Source organism: Ostrea edulis, chromosome 1, assembly GCF_947568905.1.
Source record: "Ostrea edulis chromosome 1, xbOstEdul1.1, whole genome shotgun sequence".
NCBI lineage: Eukaryota > Metazoa > Mollusca > Bivalvia > Ostreida > Ostreidae > Ostrea > Ostrea edulis.
Window position 1 is genome coordinate 48953565 of NC_079164.1, and position 18262 is coordinate 48971826.

Below are 18262 nucleotides of genomic sequence, written 5' to 3' on the forward strand. Positions count from 1 at the left end.
TATCGTCCCTGAATGATGACGTTGATGTCACATGGCCGGCTTGAAACTGAAAGTAAAAATAGGCTGACAACATAACATTTTGATTACAACGATGATGCCATTGAATCTGTTGTGCACGATAACTGCTGCGCACATTTGCATCATAAGTGCAGCCAAACCGAACTTCATTCTAATGCTCATGGACGATGTAAGTTGGACTGTGTGTCATTGACTAAAGACGGACCTGTATGTGTACCACAGGCACTTGTTTCTGTATATAAGTTTTGACGTCTGTATACTAATAATAACACTGTTATTATTAGTATACAGACGTCAAAACTTATATACAGAAACAAGTGCCTGTGATATGTACAGCTAGTGTGGACGATTTTGTTTTGTTATTTTTAAAGCCATGTTTGTTTGTTTATTTTGATAACATCACATGGGCTTGCTCCTGGTTTCTTAAAATTAAGTTTGGAATAAAAATCAACAACAGTCTTGTAGTACTTAGTAGTGAAATTGAACCAGTGATAGAATGCCCATATGCCCATCTAAGGACAAGTATATATATATAAGATTAAAGTATGCATGTCCACAGTCAATCTCCATTTGACTAAAAAAAATTCAATAGACCTATTACAGCAATCCACTTTACAATTAGGTCAAACATTAAAAATATTCGGAATAATTGCTCATGGGGATCCCAGACACAGGAAAAAGGAGGGAAATTATACTTATTATCAATACGAATAATTATTAGAATTGACCTGCTACCTAGCATGGCTACGTCAACAAACGAAATCATTTGAAGCTGTGAGTTTTCGGGTCGTGTGGGGCTTTAATGAATTTCTGAAGGTATGTTTGGACAGAAGTATATAGTAGGAAAATATGTTGAGAATTTTTTTATATTAAATTTATGAGACAGCAACAAAAGAATACAATGATATCAGGCCTCAGCTGTGCACAGCTTTTTGTGCTCCGTAAATCGAAGGTTTTTATAAGGGGTGGATCTGTAGCTCTGTTCTGTCACAATATTTTTTCAGAGAGCTACAGTTCTGCAGGGCCCATATTTACTAAAGTTCGTAGACGTAAACGTAGCGTAAATCTAGACGTAGCGTACGTTTACGTGTGGAACGGTATTCACTAACAGTCGTAGAAGTAGATTTACGTCAGAAATAAGCGTAACTCTACGTGTGCTATACTAGTACACGTAAGCTGATCGTAACTTTAAGAATAAACAAAGTAAATGGCGACTTGTCATTTTTATCGATAATTTCTTGCGTAAAGACCTTACAAACCCTCTAGATGCATATAAGCTGGTTAGTAATACACAAATTAATTGTATTTATTCAGATTATCGTTTTCTTTGACATCATCTGCAATTGTGTGACAATTCTCTAAATTTTGAGCCCGGTCTAATTTACCTTGTGGCGGATCTCAGTCTGATTTAAAATCAAACCTCTCACTTCGCTCGATATACGGACTGTCGCTGTAAGTGCGAAATTTGATTTTAATCAGACTGGGTGGATCTAACCTTGCCTTTAGAAATAAGGAAGCTTTTTTATTTTAGTCATGCAGGTTATTTAAAATAAAGAATATTGCCATTTATCATATTATATAGGGTAGGTCTAGCATCTTTCAGGGAAATACATTTTTTTTAATTTTCCAAACATGGTAGAATTAATGTATATATATGCAATCAAACATGCAATGTTTTAGATTTGAAAAGAAGAGAGTCACTGTGTGTACAAGAATACATGGTGATTGACAGCTATAGAAAAACTATTTCTACTTATAGATATGTGATCTTTTCTTAGTGGTTATAAGCAAATATTGGTAGTCCAAATAACGATTTGTTACATTGTAACTTACACAACAGGAAAATGAACCTCTAAATAAATATTTCTTTAAAAAAAAAGATATGCATTTCATTCCAAGAATACAATTTTGTGTAATTTGTTTTAGAGAGCAATTGTGATGCCTACTAGTGTAGTCATGTGTAGACTTTCAATCTTTCAGAGTGCCATTTCCTTTAACTATAATCCTACAGGAGTCAAACCTTCATTGATAATGCATATATATGAATCTTTCTACCATTCATGATTTGTATTTAATTGACCTTTATATGTGATCAGCTAGGTAAAAGTCTTTGCAGTGTATATTACCAAACTCCAAGGATGATGCCTTCAACATACATATTATTTTGTTGAAGCCCAACCCCCCCCCCCCCCCTCCAATTTACAAAAATCTCACTGATAAAAGTTCATTCTGAAGGCTTCTCACATTAAACCGACATATGTACTAATGCTCCTCTTTACAAATTTTAACCCACCAGACAACTTTGTTGACAAATATTTAAGATTTATTTATTATGTCATCTTTTTAATATCAAGATGTTAAAATCATTCTAGAAATGGAAGTAATACATGTACATGTCAATATCAATAACAACATGAAAATTCATCTAAAAATTTATCTATTAACAAATATAATTACATGTACATATAATTGTATGCATAACAATGCATGTACATGTACTTAATTTCTTAAACATGTATTGTAACAAATTCTATTTTGCTGAATATCAAACGTTTTTTAATTTTACTGTCAATTTTTAAATGTCCATATGATATAAATGAATAAATAAATATATAAGATGACATCAATGTAGCAGATGGACCATCAGCATGGATTGATCAGTGGGTAGAGTACCAGACTACGGGTCATGGGTTAGATTCTCAATCCTGCCATATATTTTTGAATCATTCCTCTGCTTGTCCTTTTACACAATCAAGGCAATGGAAGATGAACATTTCTCGGTTTCGCAAAAGATTTTTCAGGCCATTACAGCAATGTACCCATAGACCTAGAAAAATAATAGTATTACATTGATTTAAATAAACAACTGTCATTACACTGCAATCAAATTTCATAAGGCTTGAAAAATACATGCAACATAATTGTTAGTTAAATAAACTGTAAAATTGTGATAATACTGATTTTATTTACATTATATTTATCTACCGTACACCATATCTGGGAAGATATCATTAAGTATCACCTACAATTTCTAATTTTCATGATTTATAACCCAAGAGCCCATATTAAGAAAAAGATTTCAAATGAACCCAAGGTCAACTTTAGTATTTTTTCATTAACCATTCCCCTTGTAATGAAATTGGCTTCTTTCCAAACCAGAAAAAAATACTTTTTAACCAAGAATGGTAAGTTTCAGTTAAGGTCATTCACGTTTATAAATAAAAGATAATTTTTTGTGATATTTCAGGTACAATTCACTTGCATTCTATTTTCTTTCTACAAAATTCTCAGGTTTAATTAGTCTAGAGTTAACATATTTTGATAGTTCCTGGTTGTGGCAAGTAAAAATGTAAAATCAGCTGATATGTACTGCAGTAAGGTATATGAATGGGATTTTACTGTAGCAAAGAAGGTGAGAAAAATCTTTAGCACAATTGAGTATTGAACCTGGTACCTTTGCACTGAGCTACTCAGGCTGACATATAATACATGGTAGTACAACATTATAAATTTAAAGGGGAATATTTGCTGTGAAAGTGATGACTACCATTTTTATCTCTCAAAATCTCCCAATGGCAAAGGAATATGTATTACTGACTAATAAAAATATTTCTTTAGTAAAATAAAAAAAAAACAACAACAACAGAAACCTAACAAGAGGCCCACAGGCCTTATCGGTCACCTGAATACTAGTGGAAAAGTATCATTACTTCCATGGACTATGAAATCTAGAAAAAATTTCCTGTTCTAAATATCTAAGCTAATTATATTCTAATGTTCAGCAACAGTATAAAACAAGATGTGTTCTTAAAACTTCACATCCCTCAAAGTGCATACACTGATGAAAGCTAGGCTTTAAATAGGTGTATTCACATGAAAACATCAAAAGATATGACTAATTTGGACTCATCTTAAAGTTATAACCCTGGGTTGTGAAATTCACCATTTTTTGTACATCCTTTTCTGCATTTATATTTTATACAGTATCAGCAAACTTACACATAAATACTATATACTAAGTTTGGCCCCACCCTGGGGTCAAAACCTTTACTCTGGGGGAAATCAAATTTACAATTTTGGTAAAAGACTACCTGCTCTATCCATTTAGTTTCAATTTAGTATCAATAGCATTAAAGAAGATGTAATTTAAGTGTGTTATACACATAAACACTATATAACAAGATTTGCCCCGCCCTGGGGTCAAAACCCCTACCTCGGGGATCATGAAATTTACAATTTTGGTAGAGGCCTGCCTGTTCTACATCACTATATGCATTTAGTTTTTTGTTTTTTTTTTTATATATGTGTGTTTCTTGATAAGAAGATTTTTGAAAATTGGTCCCCCTTGTCCCAATGATGCTTCATACCAAATTTGAAAAGAATTGGACTGGTAGTTATTAAGAAGTTAAAAATGTTCAATTGTTAACGCACAACGAATGAAAACTAATTGCAATAGGTTACTGAGTAAACTCAGGTGACCTAGCTAATAAAAGTACATTTGATAACCGCTTTTAGTGTAAAGAAATATATAAAGAAGAATTATTGGCTTGCAAGATAATAATTATTTAATCACCAAAATTACATATATTCATTTGTTTGCTTTGAGATTAAAAGGTGTTTCAAATAACTGAATACATGTGTTATTACTGATCAGAAATATATAATATAGAGCAATTTTTATTGAGTGTTGATTTCAAATTTTGGTGACAAAATTACAGCTATTATTTTGGAAATCATGCAAGAATTTTTAATATCGAGGAGATAAAAAATAATTTCAAAGAAACATAGTGTATGTCCTTAGATTGGTTAAATTTCTATTTGCCAAAAAGGTGAAGATATGCTTAGACAGACAGGTACAAAACTTGCAAAATGGACAAACTTTGATCATAAAAACTCATAAATTTATGTTCTTAAATCTTTGCCTAAGGATTTAATCATCAATGCATTACAAAAATCATTACATCATGTACCATAATCTGTTTTGGATTTTTTAAAACTTTGTAAGTACAGAAATGATTAAATGTGTACAAACAGTGGATATACTTACATCATATATATGTACTGTACATCTTGCATCCCAATCCTAACCCTGAGGCATCATGGAAAATCTTTCAGGAGAGGACATGAAGAGAAATGCATCTAAATCAAGGAATGCTGCTGTCTGTTGGCAATTTATTTCTTGACCACCTTTATGACCCTTTGAAAAATAACAGAGGTCAGCTAACTTGGATATCTAGTGCATGTTACATGTATATCACACCTAATATCTCCAATTAATATATAGTCAATGTTATTCTACATTAAATAAATTAACACTGACTTCACACAGTTGTACAACTGTATTTGAATGTGATTTTGTTTCACAATATTTTCTGAAAGTTTTGCACATGGATGTGCACAAGCAATAATTGAAATGATGCTAAAAGAGACTGTAACTGTTCTCATCTGGTACAAATTCCATTCACCCTATCTACCTGTTCGCCCAGAGTATATATTGTTAAAGCAATAATAATTTTCATAATTTATAACCATGCAATAGAGGGGCACGTACAAATCACACATTTTAGAATTAGTGCCTGTATATATAATGTATATTTTAAATTCATTTTTCACCAATATTCTTGTTTTTCTTTTTGCGAAATGATGTGAAAGCATGTGCGTACTTGTGTACAGGTAGCTATGATACTGCTTTGATGTTGTCCCAGTCATGAAATTAAAAAAATGGGATAAATAATTTTGAATTTCAATTGTGGTATTGTCAAAAGTTTGAAGTTACCATGTACACAAATGAGCTTGTGTCTTAATGTGTTAATAGTGGGCACATATAAAATTGTAAATAACTAACACATATGTATATGTGCTCACTATTTAGAAATCAAGATCCAGGCATTATAGCAGCTACTGTGATTTTGCGATGTGTGTCATGTACTGAATCCCCTTGAAGTCAATTTAACATTATTTAGGGGCCTAGTGACGAGTAGTCAGTGGTAAAACATTTAAGGTTATTACTACACAAACAACTTAACTTACTTGTCAGTCCATGCCGACTTCTTTTTGAACACCTACAGCATCGCAGATCCCCCTCCACAAGTCAAATGCGTTAAATTTGATGAACCTTCCATTTGGATTTGTAAACAACACTGAATAACGGTACAGTTGATCGACATGCCGTTAGCAGGCATACGTATACGTTGAAATTCGTTGCTTTCTCACAAAGTTCTGTGTTCTTTTTCGTCATAATGCGGCGGTAGCGCAGGGAATTCAAAGTAAATGAGCAAATTCAAACTTTTTACGCTTCGAAGTGAAAATAGCCACTGCGCACGCGTAAGTGCAATCGTACATCGTAAGTTACGTTTGCGGCTACGAACGGTTTTGTGAATACTATTTCATGAGTACGTAACTCTAATCTTAAGTCAGACGTAAATCCTACGTTTACGTTTACGTCTACGAACTTTAGTAAATATGGGTCCAGATACAGTGATTTAAGCTTTCATTGACATTACAAAGAATAATTTATATGTAGTAATTGTTTACTTGCATGATGTGTGTGATTTTCGAAAGCTTTATTCATGAAGTAAAATGGTGAATTCTTGACAGGTTTTCACACCTACACCTACAGGAATTTGAAGGTGTGCATGCTCCTGAAATTTTTTTTATCCCATTGCAGATTTTGGAGCTTGCCTCAGAGCAAAAATTTTATAGTTATTCAAATGAAACAAAGTGGTGAATTCTTAGCAGATATGTGTTTCACATCTATTGCCTCAAGGGTTTGTGCTTGTCTGGAAAAGTTTAGTTTACAAGAAGTACAATAGTGAATCCCTAGCAATATTTGATACGAAGATTCTCAAACTTATCTGAAAAATTTTAACTTAAGAAAAATGGTGCATTCTGATCAGAATTTTGGAGGCATTACATTGCATATTGTTGTATTTTAAGATCATGAAAGATTTAGAATAAGTGTTTATTCAAAACAGGGAGGGGGTAAGAACATCCCCTGTCCCATCTTATCTGCCACTGATTATGTATTTAAAAGCCTAAATGATGTTATACTACTTTCACATAAAATCTTTAATTGATATTAACCAGATAGTTATTTCAGTGTAAGTTAACACACTGGTTGTGCCAATATGAGTTACCTGTAATTAAAGTAATCTGATGCATACAAGATACAAGTGGTTTGGATGTCAGTGACATGTAATGTCACAATATCTAACTTCATATCATTATGTACTTTAGATGGGATGGGGTGACCTTGGTGTATTTGGAGAACCAAACAAGGAGACACCATTCCTGGACCAAATGGCAACTGAAGGCATGCTATTTCCCGATTTTTACTCGGCAAATCCATTATGTTCACCATGTAAGTAACATAACAAAAACATGCAGTCCCAGCCAAACACAACCTAACACCTTACTAAATGCAGAAAGTAGACAATGATTGCATTATCTTTTCATTTGTTCTATGTTTGGGTCTACTCTGTGTCGGCTTTGTGTCTACTAAAACTTTGTCCACTAAGTTTGCTTTAGAACAGAGTGTAGACCCATTAGCTGTTTTGTGCAGTCAAGCATGAAGGTATCTGCTGGGTATGCTGAGAAATTCTATTAAATTGTGCTGCAAGCCATCAGAGTGATGAGAATTTCTATTAAACTATTAAATTGTGATGCAAGCCATCAGAGTGATGAGAATTTCCTTCAACAACTGGCAACAAGTGTATTTTGATTAAAAGAAACAAAATGATATCAAAATACTGCCGTATTGTGTATTTTGATATAAAGAAATAAAAATGCAATCAAAATACTGCAATACTGTACATGATGATGGTTTGTGATTTTACTTGTTCATATAATTTTGTTAATCTATTTGTAGTATACATTTTTTACTTTAGATCATTTTTGTAATTTGAGTCACTTTGAGTTTACCTTAACTTTACTTACTGGTATTTGTTTATTTAAAACAAAAAGAAAATACATGTAGAAAGAAAATCTTTAAAAACTTATATAAATGTCAAGTAATTTTCTCCTGGCTTCTTTGCAAATACATATTGATAATAAATCTGAAGTCATCTTTAGACTGTCGATGATTTTGCAAAATTGCATCTAGTACAGTGTTTTCTTCTAGAACGAGTCACAAGCTTTACAGAACTTGTATTATTTGTCTATTTAAAAACTTGACTTCAGATAAATTTGCTAATCTCTAAGATTAATTGAATCTATATGATAAATCTATTGTCTAGCTGTCTCATACTTCCTGTTTTTCATCGGGTTATCACCCTGTGCTATGAAGGAATGTGTGTACCCAAGTCTCCAGCACTGTATAAACAACAGAGTGTAATAAAAAGTCTAATAAAATATCATTTTGACAAAATAATTTGCACACCTATGTACAGCAAGCTGACAATTGTGGGGGATTTACTTTATAGCTCACCTAACCCAAACTGTTCTGATCAAAACTAATGACCGTTGTCTATTGGAGTCATCATAGGTGACAGCAGTGTCGATGTTGATAGTATTGTAAACTTTTTACTATTTCATCGATCAATTCTTTATGTTCCTTTTACCATGGAGTTGCAGGGGGCCATAATATCTAGCCAATGTGTCATAAGAATTTCCATATTCATTAATGCTACTTTGCATGAAGGTCAAAGTAACTTGATTTTCAATGAAGGAAAGATGTAAAGGGTCAAGGTCTCTGAAGGGGAAATTCTGAAATAACCTGTGTTCAATATTTTTATTTGACATCCTCATTTGTGTGAATACTATTTTATAGAAAAATCAGGCTAAAATTGTGTTCAAGATCACAGCGATTAGCCTAGTTGCTAGGCTAGATATCTAATTCTATATCTATTTTATATACAGTGTGTCTGAATTAATGCTTGTTATCCATACGTAGGGCTAGCCTAGATAATCGTTCAATTTCATAACGCTACGTAGCTGCTACCGGTACAATCTTGAACACAACCCTAAGGGTACTTCTATATTAGTAAGGCTAAAGGTCAAAGGACATGATCGATAGAGGAAAATGCCATAGTTCCCACTCTAAATGATTTATGATTCATTTTTATGAAAGTTGAAGGAATGATTATCATTGTAATTGGTATTTAGATTTGATATCCTAATTATTTATCTTATAATTTAAACAAAAGCTCAAAGTCATGATAGTGGGGTATGAAATGAATATCCAAATAGTTCAGGGAATGGGACATTCCCATAATGTGATGTTTGGTTAACAGGATAATAGTTTTAGTGTGTGAGGACATATTCATGTTTATTTTAGATTGTCTTCATTATATGTTTATTGATGATGAAACTGATTCATGTTACAATGTGATTAGAATTCATTTATTCACCAAATAAAGAAGAAAATTCATGAAACAGAGATTGTCTCAGAGTTAAGCACAAACACTACTAGTAGTAGAGTGCACCAATCAAGAGTACTGAATAGTTAGGTTACAATCTCTGCAGTGTATGTACAGTATGTTTACTATAAGTTGGAAGAAAAAACTACTCACTGATTGGCTCACACCAAATGCTAATTAAAGTGTTGATATTGTTACAAATGTAATTATTATACTTTGTAAAAATATGCATCATTCATGCTTTGTCTTTGAAAATTTTGTAAAATAGACATGCTTCTGACTTTGTTTCATCAGACCCATTACCTGAAAGGTCTTTCTTAGAATGTATTGCTTGATTGCTATACATATGTATTAACTTGTGTGCATCTGTTAAGTTAATCATCATTTTCCTTCTTTCCTTTCTAGCCAGGGCTGCCTTATTGACGGGGCGCTTGCCTATAAGGAATGGATTCTACACTACAAATGATCATGCTCGCAATGGTAAATATCACACATAAGACTTATGGCAATGTTCAGACTACAGCGTGTTTCTTCTACGAGATATGAATTATGGTTAATTGAAGCACTTAGAAAAATGAATAAAGAAAATTGCAGAGATTTTGGATTGATACGAATTTGAGAATTTATGGTAAAAAGTAACAAAAAATGTTTTTAGTTTGAAAATCATTTTCATCTTGTCATGAAATGCTGATCTCATAGTTGGTGCTTATCTCACTAATCCGAGATTTAGATAGTGTTACTGTTGCTCAAACATGACTTTTAACTTTTTTGATTGCCAGCGTCTCTACACAGTCAACCACGTTGTGCTTGAAATTGAGACGTTCTCTCACACTGGCAGTTGCTGCAGGTGCAAATTTCAATCATTTCATCCTGTATTAAGCAATTCAAAACTTCAAACACCAAGATCGAATTAGAAGCAGTGAATCTAAATACAGCCAAACAATACTCTATGTACCATTTCCATTCATACATTGATGCATAGGGTGTATGAGGAAATAAAATACTTGTCATAGTCTCCCATTGAAAACATTTCTATTTATGCATTGAAAATCCCTAAAGTACAAATTTATGAAATGAAAGAATATGATTGGTTAATTTATTAATTGGTGAATTTTGACATGTGTTAGGTTTCAAGATTCATAAACTTGTGAACAAATTTTTACACCCAACAAGTACAAATATTCACCAATATAAGTTCAGTAACTTCTTTATCATAAAAATTAATATGTTGTATGGTGTGACCGTTGAGACGAGGGAAACCCATTAACATCTTACAACACGACTTATAAATGGACATTTTATCTGCCTCTTCATTTAACACGGGAAATATAACGCGGTGGATGTAAACGGTTACAATGTTATTAGCTGCAATGTTTTTTCTTCTTCTCTCAAACCAAGCAAAAACAAAACGTTTGAAGCTCTGAGAAAGCTTGTCTGAAATTTAAAAATGTTTATGGTACTTTCTAAACAATCTAATTATTTTTATTACGGGTTTGTCAATGAAGTATACCACAGTGACGGCGACATTTTTCCAGAAGCATTATGGGTAATACTCATCTTTTTTCAGCTGAAGAAGAGCAAATCACGTGACTCATGTGTAATCATTGGAGCGAGCTCGTCACGACGAGAGCTTTGCTCGCTATAAAGTTAAAACATATTTCAGTTGTTTTATGTTAATAGTTTATTCATTTTCTCAGCAAGTTCACTGATATGAATGCTTACAAAATCAGTTACATAAGTTTTCAACATTGATTAATGCCAGTGAAATGTTTTAAACTATAAATAATAACTGTAAATCAGGATCAAAGTCTTAAGAGAATTTTAAAACTGACACAATTGATAAAGCAACAAAACTGGCTACCAGGCATCAAGACCATAAACTAAGGATAAGCTTTCGAATCTTGCTAACTTCTGAAATGATTTTCATAAACAAATAAAATTTTCAGTATATGTTTACAGTTAACTTTTTTATAAACCAGTATTTAAAAAAAAAAATTTGTACTAAATAAATACTAGATATTGGTAATCAAAATTTTAATTTAGTCAATGTTAATGTATTTTCAGTTGATGGTCTTAAGGCCAGAACTTATCAAATGATAGGCCTATCTAATCTGCCATCTTAGTCTAATAGCTAGAGTGCAATAGCATTGACTTATTTCATGAAAATTTGGTTTCAACAATGGCCCAGACATTGAAAGCTAAAATTCTTTATAATTAAGGAACATTTCATTACTAACAAATTGTTAGCTATGTAATAAATGCTTATACTGTATGAATTGTCAATGTCAGACTACATGTTTGTATCATAGAAGAATTTATAAGATTTGTACATTTTCAAAAAACTTTACCAGTACACTGTACTAAGAACAATTGACTGTGGATTTTTGTTGCGCTGAATCTCAGAGACAACCTTATATAAGATAAACTGTTCTTATTTTTTATCCTCATTATTTATTTCCCACAGCATACACACCCCAGAACATAGTTGGAGGAATACCAGATGAAGAAATTTTGCTTCCAGAACTTCTTCATAAAGCAGGGTATCAGAACAAACTGGTTGGAAAATGGTAACCTTTAACTAATAATTTACTATGTAGATATACATGGATAGGTAAATAAGAGTCATGTCCCTTGTTTTTGCTACAGGAAGAAAGAAATAAAACTGAAGTTATTCTGATATAGATTGTAACAAAAGGACTTGTTTACCATCAAAGAGTAGTTTTTCATAAACTGGTATTCATCATTATATGTACAGGAATATCAGTTTCTACCATATTGTTTAAAATTGTTAGATTTAGTATCAAGAATTTTTGAAGTTAGATGGTAATGGAATTAGAGATATAGAAAACTCAAAACTTTGAACATAAATGAATTAATAAACTTTTAAGGAGGTTTTACATTTCTATTAACTCACATGAGGTGAAAACTCAAATGATCAAAATTTGTCCTTCTATTATATGCCTGGAATGCTATCTTTTGACATCATCAACTTCTTTTCAAGAAACTTCTGATTTTAATGAAACTTGGCACAAATTATCCTTGTGTAAAGAAGAATTAAATATGTTCAAAAAAATCCCCTATTCTGAGGTGAGATAAATAAAACTAAATTTGATTGGGAGATATTTTAACTGTCATTCACTAAATCAATGACACTTAAATTTGTTTGTTTATTTATGTATTTGAAAGGCTTCCATTGCAGGTTATGCAGTGAAAGCACAGTTAAAACAATCTGAGTAAACAGAATTGTTTAATGGCCAAAAACCAAATGTTTGGTACATAGAAACTCTATTTGAAAACTTTTTTAACCTTTGGTTCTTATAGAATTTAATCTTGACATGGGGCATTTAACAATGGTGTACACACACACAAAGTTAACCATGATCCTCACAGAATATATTCATGACTATGGTCATTTAATCATGGTGCACACAAAGTTAACCATGATCCTCACAGAATATGTTCATGACTCCGGACATTTAATCATGGTGCACACAAAGTTAACCATGATCCTCACAGAATATGTTCATGACTCCGGACATTTAATCATGGTGCACACAAAGTTAACCATGATCCTCACAGAATATATTCATGACTATGGTCATTTAATCATGGTGCACACAAAGTTAACCATGATCCTCACAGAATATATTCATGACTCCGGTCATTTTATCATGGTGCACACAGGGTTAACCATGATCCTCACAGAATATATTCATGACTCCGGTCATTTTATCATGATTCTCACAGAATATATTCATGACTCCGGTCATTTTATCATAGTGCACACAGGGTTAACCATGGTGCAGCTGATTATCCATTCCTTGTATGAATATAATGTGCATGTCATTCATCATTGATGTGATTAATCAGCTTGTGGGGTAACCTATCTGATTATTCATAACGAATACAATACAATGATAGTGAAGTATGATACTATCAACTCATTATATTTTGAATAGTCTCTTGAATTTGTTTCAATTCTCTGCAGGCACTTGGGACATCAAACACAGTATTTGCCGCTGAAACATGGTTTTGACGAATGGTTTGGAGCACCTAACTGTCATTTTGGACCCTATGACAACATTCACACACCTAACATACCTATTTACAGGGACTCTGAGATGGCAGGAAGGTTGGTTAACAATACAAAATTTCTCTTGAAAAACAAGTATATGTGGTCTGACTTGTTTCATATCGATTGTTAGGCTGTTCTTGGCACACTAATTCTAACTCCGTTACCTGATCAAGATATAGGACTCACAGCAGTTGTGACCGATCGATAGGGGATGCTTACTCCTCCTAGGCACCTGATCCCACCTCTGGTGTATCCAGGGGTCCGTGTTTACCCAACTCTCTATTTTGTATTGCTTATAGGAGTTATGAGATTGATCACTGTTCGTTATCTTCACCTTTCATATCATTACATGTAACTCAGATTTTGTATGACGCATATTTGGAACAAGAGGGATATATGAAATTGTAAATATCAGTTGCACCCTGCCTATACCAAAACTGTAAATTTCATGATCCTTACTCGGTTCTGACTCAAGGATGGGGCCAAACTTGGCAAAAAGTGTATATGTGTAAAACATTGAAATAGCATCTTCTTTAATGCTGTTGATAGAAGCTAGTAGCTCTTTACCAAAATTGTAAATTCTATGATCCCAGGGGTAGAAATTTGTGGTACCAGGGTGGGGCAAAAATGGTCACAATAATTAAATGTCTTAATCATTTGAAAGACTTCTTTAATTTTGCCTCCATATGAGTGAAATATTCTCAAGAGGAACATTAAACAATATTCAATCAATCAATCTTTAATTTTGCCAGTACATGCATATTTAGGAAAAACAGAAAGGGATGTACCAAATTTGTAAATTTTGCAACCCCAGAGTTCTGACTCTAGGGCAGGTCCAAAATAGTCATATAGTGTTATATAACATATATTATGTAAAGTCTTTCATTGGTATGGGCGCTTTTGGGGTCTTTGTGAGTTGTTTTTTTTTTAAAAAAAAACACACATCTTGTTTTTTACTGCTGCTGAATACTAGAATTTAGATTAGATATTCAGAACAGGAAAATTATGATAGATTTCACAGCTTTTGTGGCTTTTGATACTTTTAAGTAATACTCAGGTGACTGATGTTGAATTAGTATACAGGTATTCTCATAAGCATATCATAATGAGTTGTTTTTATGTGGTAAATCAATGTTGTGGTTGTTTTTTTCCAAGTAAAATGATAGCGAAAGGGTGGAAGGAGAGCGCTAAATCTGAAAGAACGATATGAATTAGCTGTTAGAATAATGGAATCGGGATTCAGTGCCCATACCGTTGCTTCGAAATTGGGAAAACTCATATTATAAATATTTTAAAATAGAAAGCTGAAATGATATGTGATGTAAAAAACAATGTACCTGTACCTGCTGGCCAAATTTTTCAAACAGTGAATAGAACAGAACAGTATATGAATTGGTCTTTCAACAAATCAAAATGTTTCAAATTTTGTTGTTTATTATTTTATAGCATTCTTTATACATTTACATATTTACATGTACATACAAGTGTATATACATGTACATGCACTTTATATGCATGTATTATAGTAAATCATACTATGTCTTAAATTTTTTGTTTGATAAAGACTAAAAGTGGACCTCTCTTAAGAGGTCACCTCTATATAAAGGTCACTTTTACTGAATCCCTCAGATGACCACTTAATGCAGGTTTGACTGTAGTTCAATTTCACAACATGACCCCTTCTGTGCTTGGAAGGTTTTTTTTACATGAAATATACAGAAAAATTCTTTGAGAAATAGAGAGAGATCTACTTTACATATACATGTCAATGCATTTACTTTAAAAGTGCATTTAATCAAGTTGACATTTTTTTTTTATTCTTTGCATTTTCCAGATATTACCAAGATTTTAAGATTGAAAAGAATGGAGAATCCAATTTAACTCAGCTTTACATGCAGGTTTGGAAAATCTTCCAATAATTTAAAGGGAAAGGCAACCCAAAATATTTTTACATGATAAATGATAGGATTAATCATATGATAAAGATTTGTCATACAATTCTGTTGATATATGGCCTAGATAAGCTTCAGTACTAATTTTGAAAACGTCAAAAATTGAAATTCCGGGGATCTATAGAGGCTGCCATGATGTGTAATTCTTTTGTATTCAAGACCACAAAAATCAATAATTTTGACGTCACACCGTCTGTTCCGGTTTTGATGAGATTCTAAGATCATCCACAGGTGCTTGGTTTCAGGACCCCCCCCCCCCCCCCCCCATCCCCCTTTCCAAATAAGCTACATGAGTTGATTTAATTATTTTTTTCTTGAAAATATTTCTAATGCATGTCAACAACGTCTTGCATACCCATAAAGTCCAAAATAATTCAAAATAAACCCTTTTTTAAAAAAATACCCTCACTGGTTATTATAACAGAACTTATAATAACCAGTGAGGGTATTCTTTTTAAAAGGGCTTATTTTGAGGTTCGAGACATTTGTATGAAGAAACGTTTACCGTCTGCCTGGTCTGCGACTCCACTGAACGTCTTCTTTCCTCAATTTCTTCTTGCGAAAGAATGGGCTCAAATCTATACGGCTCGAAACTTAACTGTTAGGGACTGAAAACGAGAGGCATATTGTTTTGCACGTGTCGATGGGTGGGTCAGTGTCTGCTAGTCAAAATCCCTAGCTTGACAGTTACCATGCTTGGTACAGTGGTTGCCCTTAAAGAGTAGATAACCACTATTGATTTTCAGGTCAAAGGTCAAGGGTAAAACTGGACAATATAAGATATTGTCCACTCAATACTTTGGGAAGGCTTTGCTTGACAAACAAACTTGGTACACTGGTTCTAACTAAGGAGTTGATGACCCATATCAATTTTGAGATCACAAGGTAAATTGTAAAGGGTCAAACTGAACATGATAAAATATTGTCTACTCAATATCTTGATTAGCTTGAAAAACACTGACTTCTCCAAAGAAGTAGATAACCTCTATTCATTTTCAGGTCAAAGGTTAAGGATCAAACTGGACATGGTAAGATATTGTCTGCTTAATATCTTGAGAATGTTTTGCTTGACAGGCATCAAATTTGGTACTCTGGATCTACCAAAAAGGTAAATGATCTGTATTGATTTTGAGATTCAAAGGTCAAGGGTCAAATTGGACATAATAGAATAATGTCGACTCAGTATCTTCAGAACCATTTGCTTGACAGACATAAAACTTAGTATACTGACTTCTCCAAAGAAGTAGATGACTCCTATTGATTTTTAGGTCAAAGGTCAAGGTCAAACTGGATATAGTAAAATATTCTGCTCAGTATCTTGAGAACCCTTGCCTTGACATACATCAGACTTGATTCACTGGTTCTGCATAAGGAGTAGATGACTCCTGTTGATTTTGAGACCTCAGGTCAATGATCAAACTTCTCTGGACATAAGATATTGTCCACTCAATATCTAAAGAACCCTTTGTTTGACTTACCAAATTTGATATAGTGATTGCCCCTAGAAAGTAGATGACCCCTATTGATTTTGAGGTCAAGGGTAAAACTGGATATAGTAAAGAATCTGGTATTCAGAAAAACCAGTAAAAAACAAGGTCAAAAGTCAAGGGTTAAAACTAGACATAGTAAGATTCTACCTTAGGAGTAGATGGCCTGTATTGACTTAGAGATCACAAGTTCAAAGGTTATGATTCAAATGACTGCTTTTCGGGTAGGGTACAGGGTATTCAAAAATGTCACGAGAGATCAAACTTATTGCATATATTATGTTTGCCCCTGACTAGTAGATTACCTGTATTTTTCATTATCACTACAGACAGTTGATTTTTCTCAATGTTGCCACAAGGGGGCGGGGACTTCTATGTTTCTAATATATTTCTTGTTTTAAAGTGGAGATAATTAAGAATTAGTGAAAATTTTGTGGCCTCTTTTAAAAATCCTTCTTTCAAGAACCACTGGTCCAATTTCAATAAAACTTGGCACACATCATCCTTGGGTAAAGGGGATTCAATTGTCTTCAAATGAAGGGTCATGCTCCCTCTAAAGGGGAGATAATCAAAAAAGGTAAGAGTTGTGTGAGGTCATTTAAAAGTCTCCTCAAGAACCACTGGGCCAAAAAAAGTGGAAATACTTCATGATATAAAGTAAATTCACATTTGTTTGAATCATGGCCCTTTGGGTTTAGGGTTGGGCCACAATAGGGGAATCAAGGTTTTACATTAGGATATATACCGGGGTAGGAAAAAATTCAAAATATTCTTCTCAAGAACCACTGGGCCAGAACAGTTGAAATTTGCATAAAAGCTTCCTGACATAGAGTAGATTAAAGTGTGTTAAAGTTACATGCAGATACATGTGTATAGGAATCTTTTCAGAAACAAGAGGACCATGATTAGTCATTTTGATACGCAAGAATTCAAGTTTGTGTGGCCCTCTGAAGTAGGGTGGAGTCTCAATAGGGTTTCAAAGTTTTACAGGGGAATATATAGGGAAATATTTTTTAAAATCATCTCAACAACAGCAAGGTTATGATTTTAATATGCAAGTATCTTCAGTTAGTTCAAATTCAAGTTTGTTCCATTCAGATTCCCAGGGGTAGGGTGGGGCCACAATAGGAAATCAAAGTTTTATATAGGAATACATGTGTATAACGGAAATTGATTTAAGCAAATTCTTTTCAAGAGTAGCAGGACCATACTAAATCTTATCCAAATGCAAATTGCCCCAGGTTGTGTGGATTCAAGGTTTTTTTTATATGCCTTTTCAACTATAGTTGGGAGGCATATTGTTTTGTCCTATCTGTCTGAAACTTTAACCATGCTCTGACATAACGTTTGAATGTTGAGTGATAGGATTCTCAT

The 18262-nt window shown here is 33.2% G+C and overlaps 1 protein-coding gene and 1 long non-coding RNA gene across 5 annotated transcripts in view; one reads left to right on the forward strand and one right to left on the reverse strand.

Moving 5' to 3' along the window:
- The first annotated feature begins 2 nt into the window (after positions 1 to 2).
- LOC125651774 (N-acetylgalactosamine-6-sulfatase-like) overlaps positions 3 to 18262 on the forward strand; it is a 32484-nt gene continuing 14224 nt past the window's right edge. For 2 of the 4 annotated variants that reach the window (XM_048880533.2, XM_048880548.2), the window contains exons 1-6: positions 3 to 187; positions 7255 to 7378; positions 9780 to 9854; positions 11839 to 11941; positions 13363 to 13506; positions 15284 to 15347. In XM_048880533.2, the coding sequence (XP_048736490.1) occupies positions 92 to 187; positions 7255 to 7378; positions 9780 to 9854; positions 11839 to 11941; positions 13363 to 13506; positions 15284 to 15347 (606 nt within the window). In that variant the 5' untranslated portion in view covers positions 3 to 91. Of the gene's footprint in view, positions 188 to 6336; positions 6411 to 7254; positions 7379 to 9779; positions 9855 to 10181; positions 10222 to 11838; positions 11942 to 13362; positions 13507 to 15283; positions 15348 to 18262 lie in introns of those variants that run through there. The other 2 variants (XM_048880539.2, XM_048880557.2) reach the window with 2 other exon arrangements.
- Positions 2320 to 6187, reverse strand: LOC125651920 (uncharacterized). The gene is made up of 3 exons (XR_007361384.2): positions 6049 to 6187; positions 5066 to 5215; positions 2320 to 2845 (listed from the first exon to the last, which is right to left on the reverse strand). It is a non-coding gene; the product is annotated as an uncharacterized LOC125651920 (long non-coding RNA).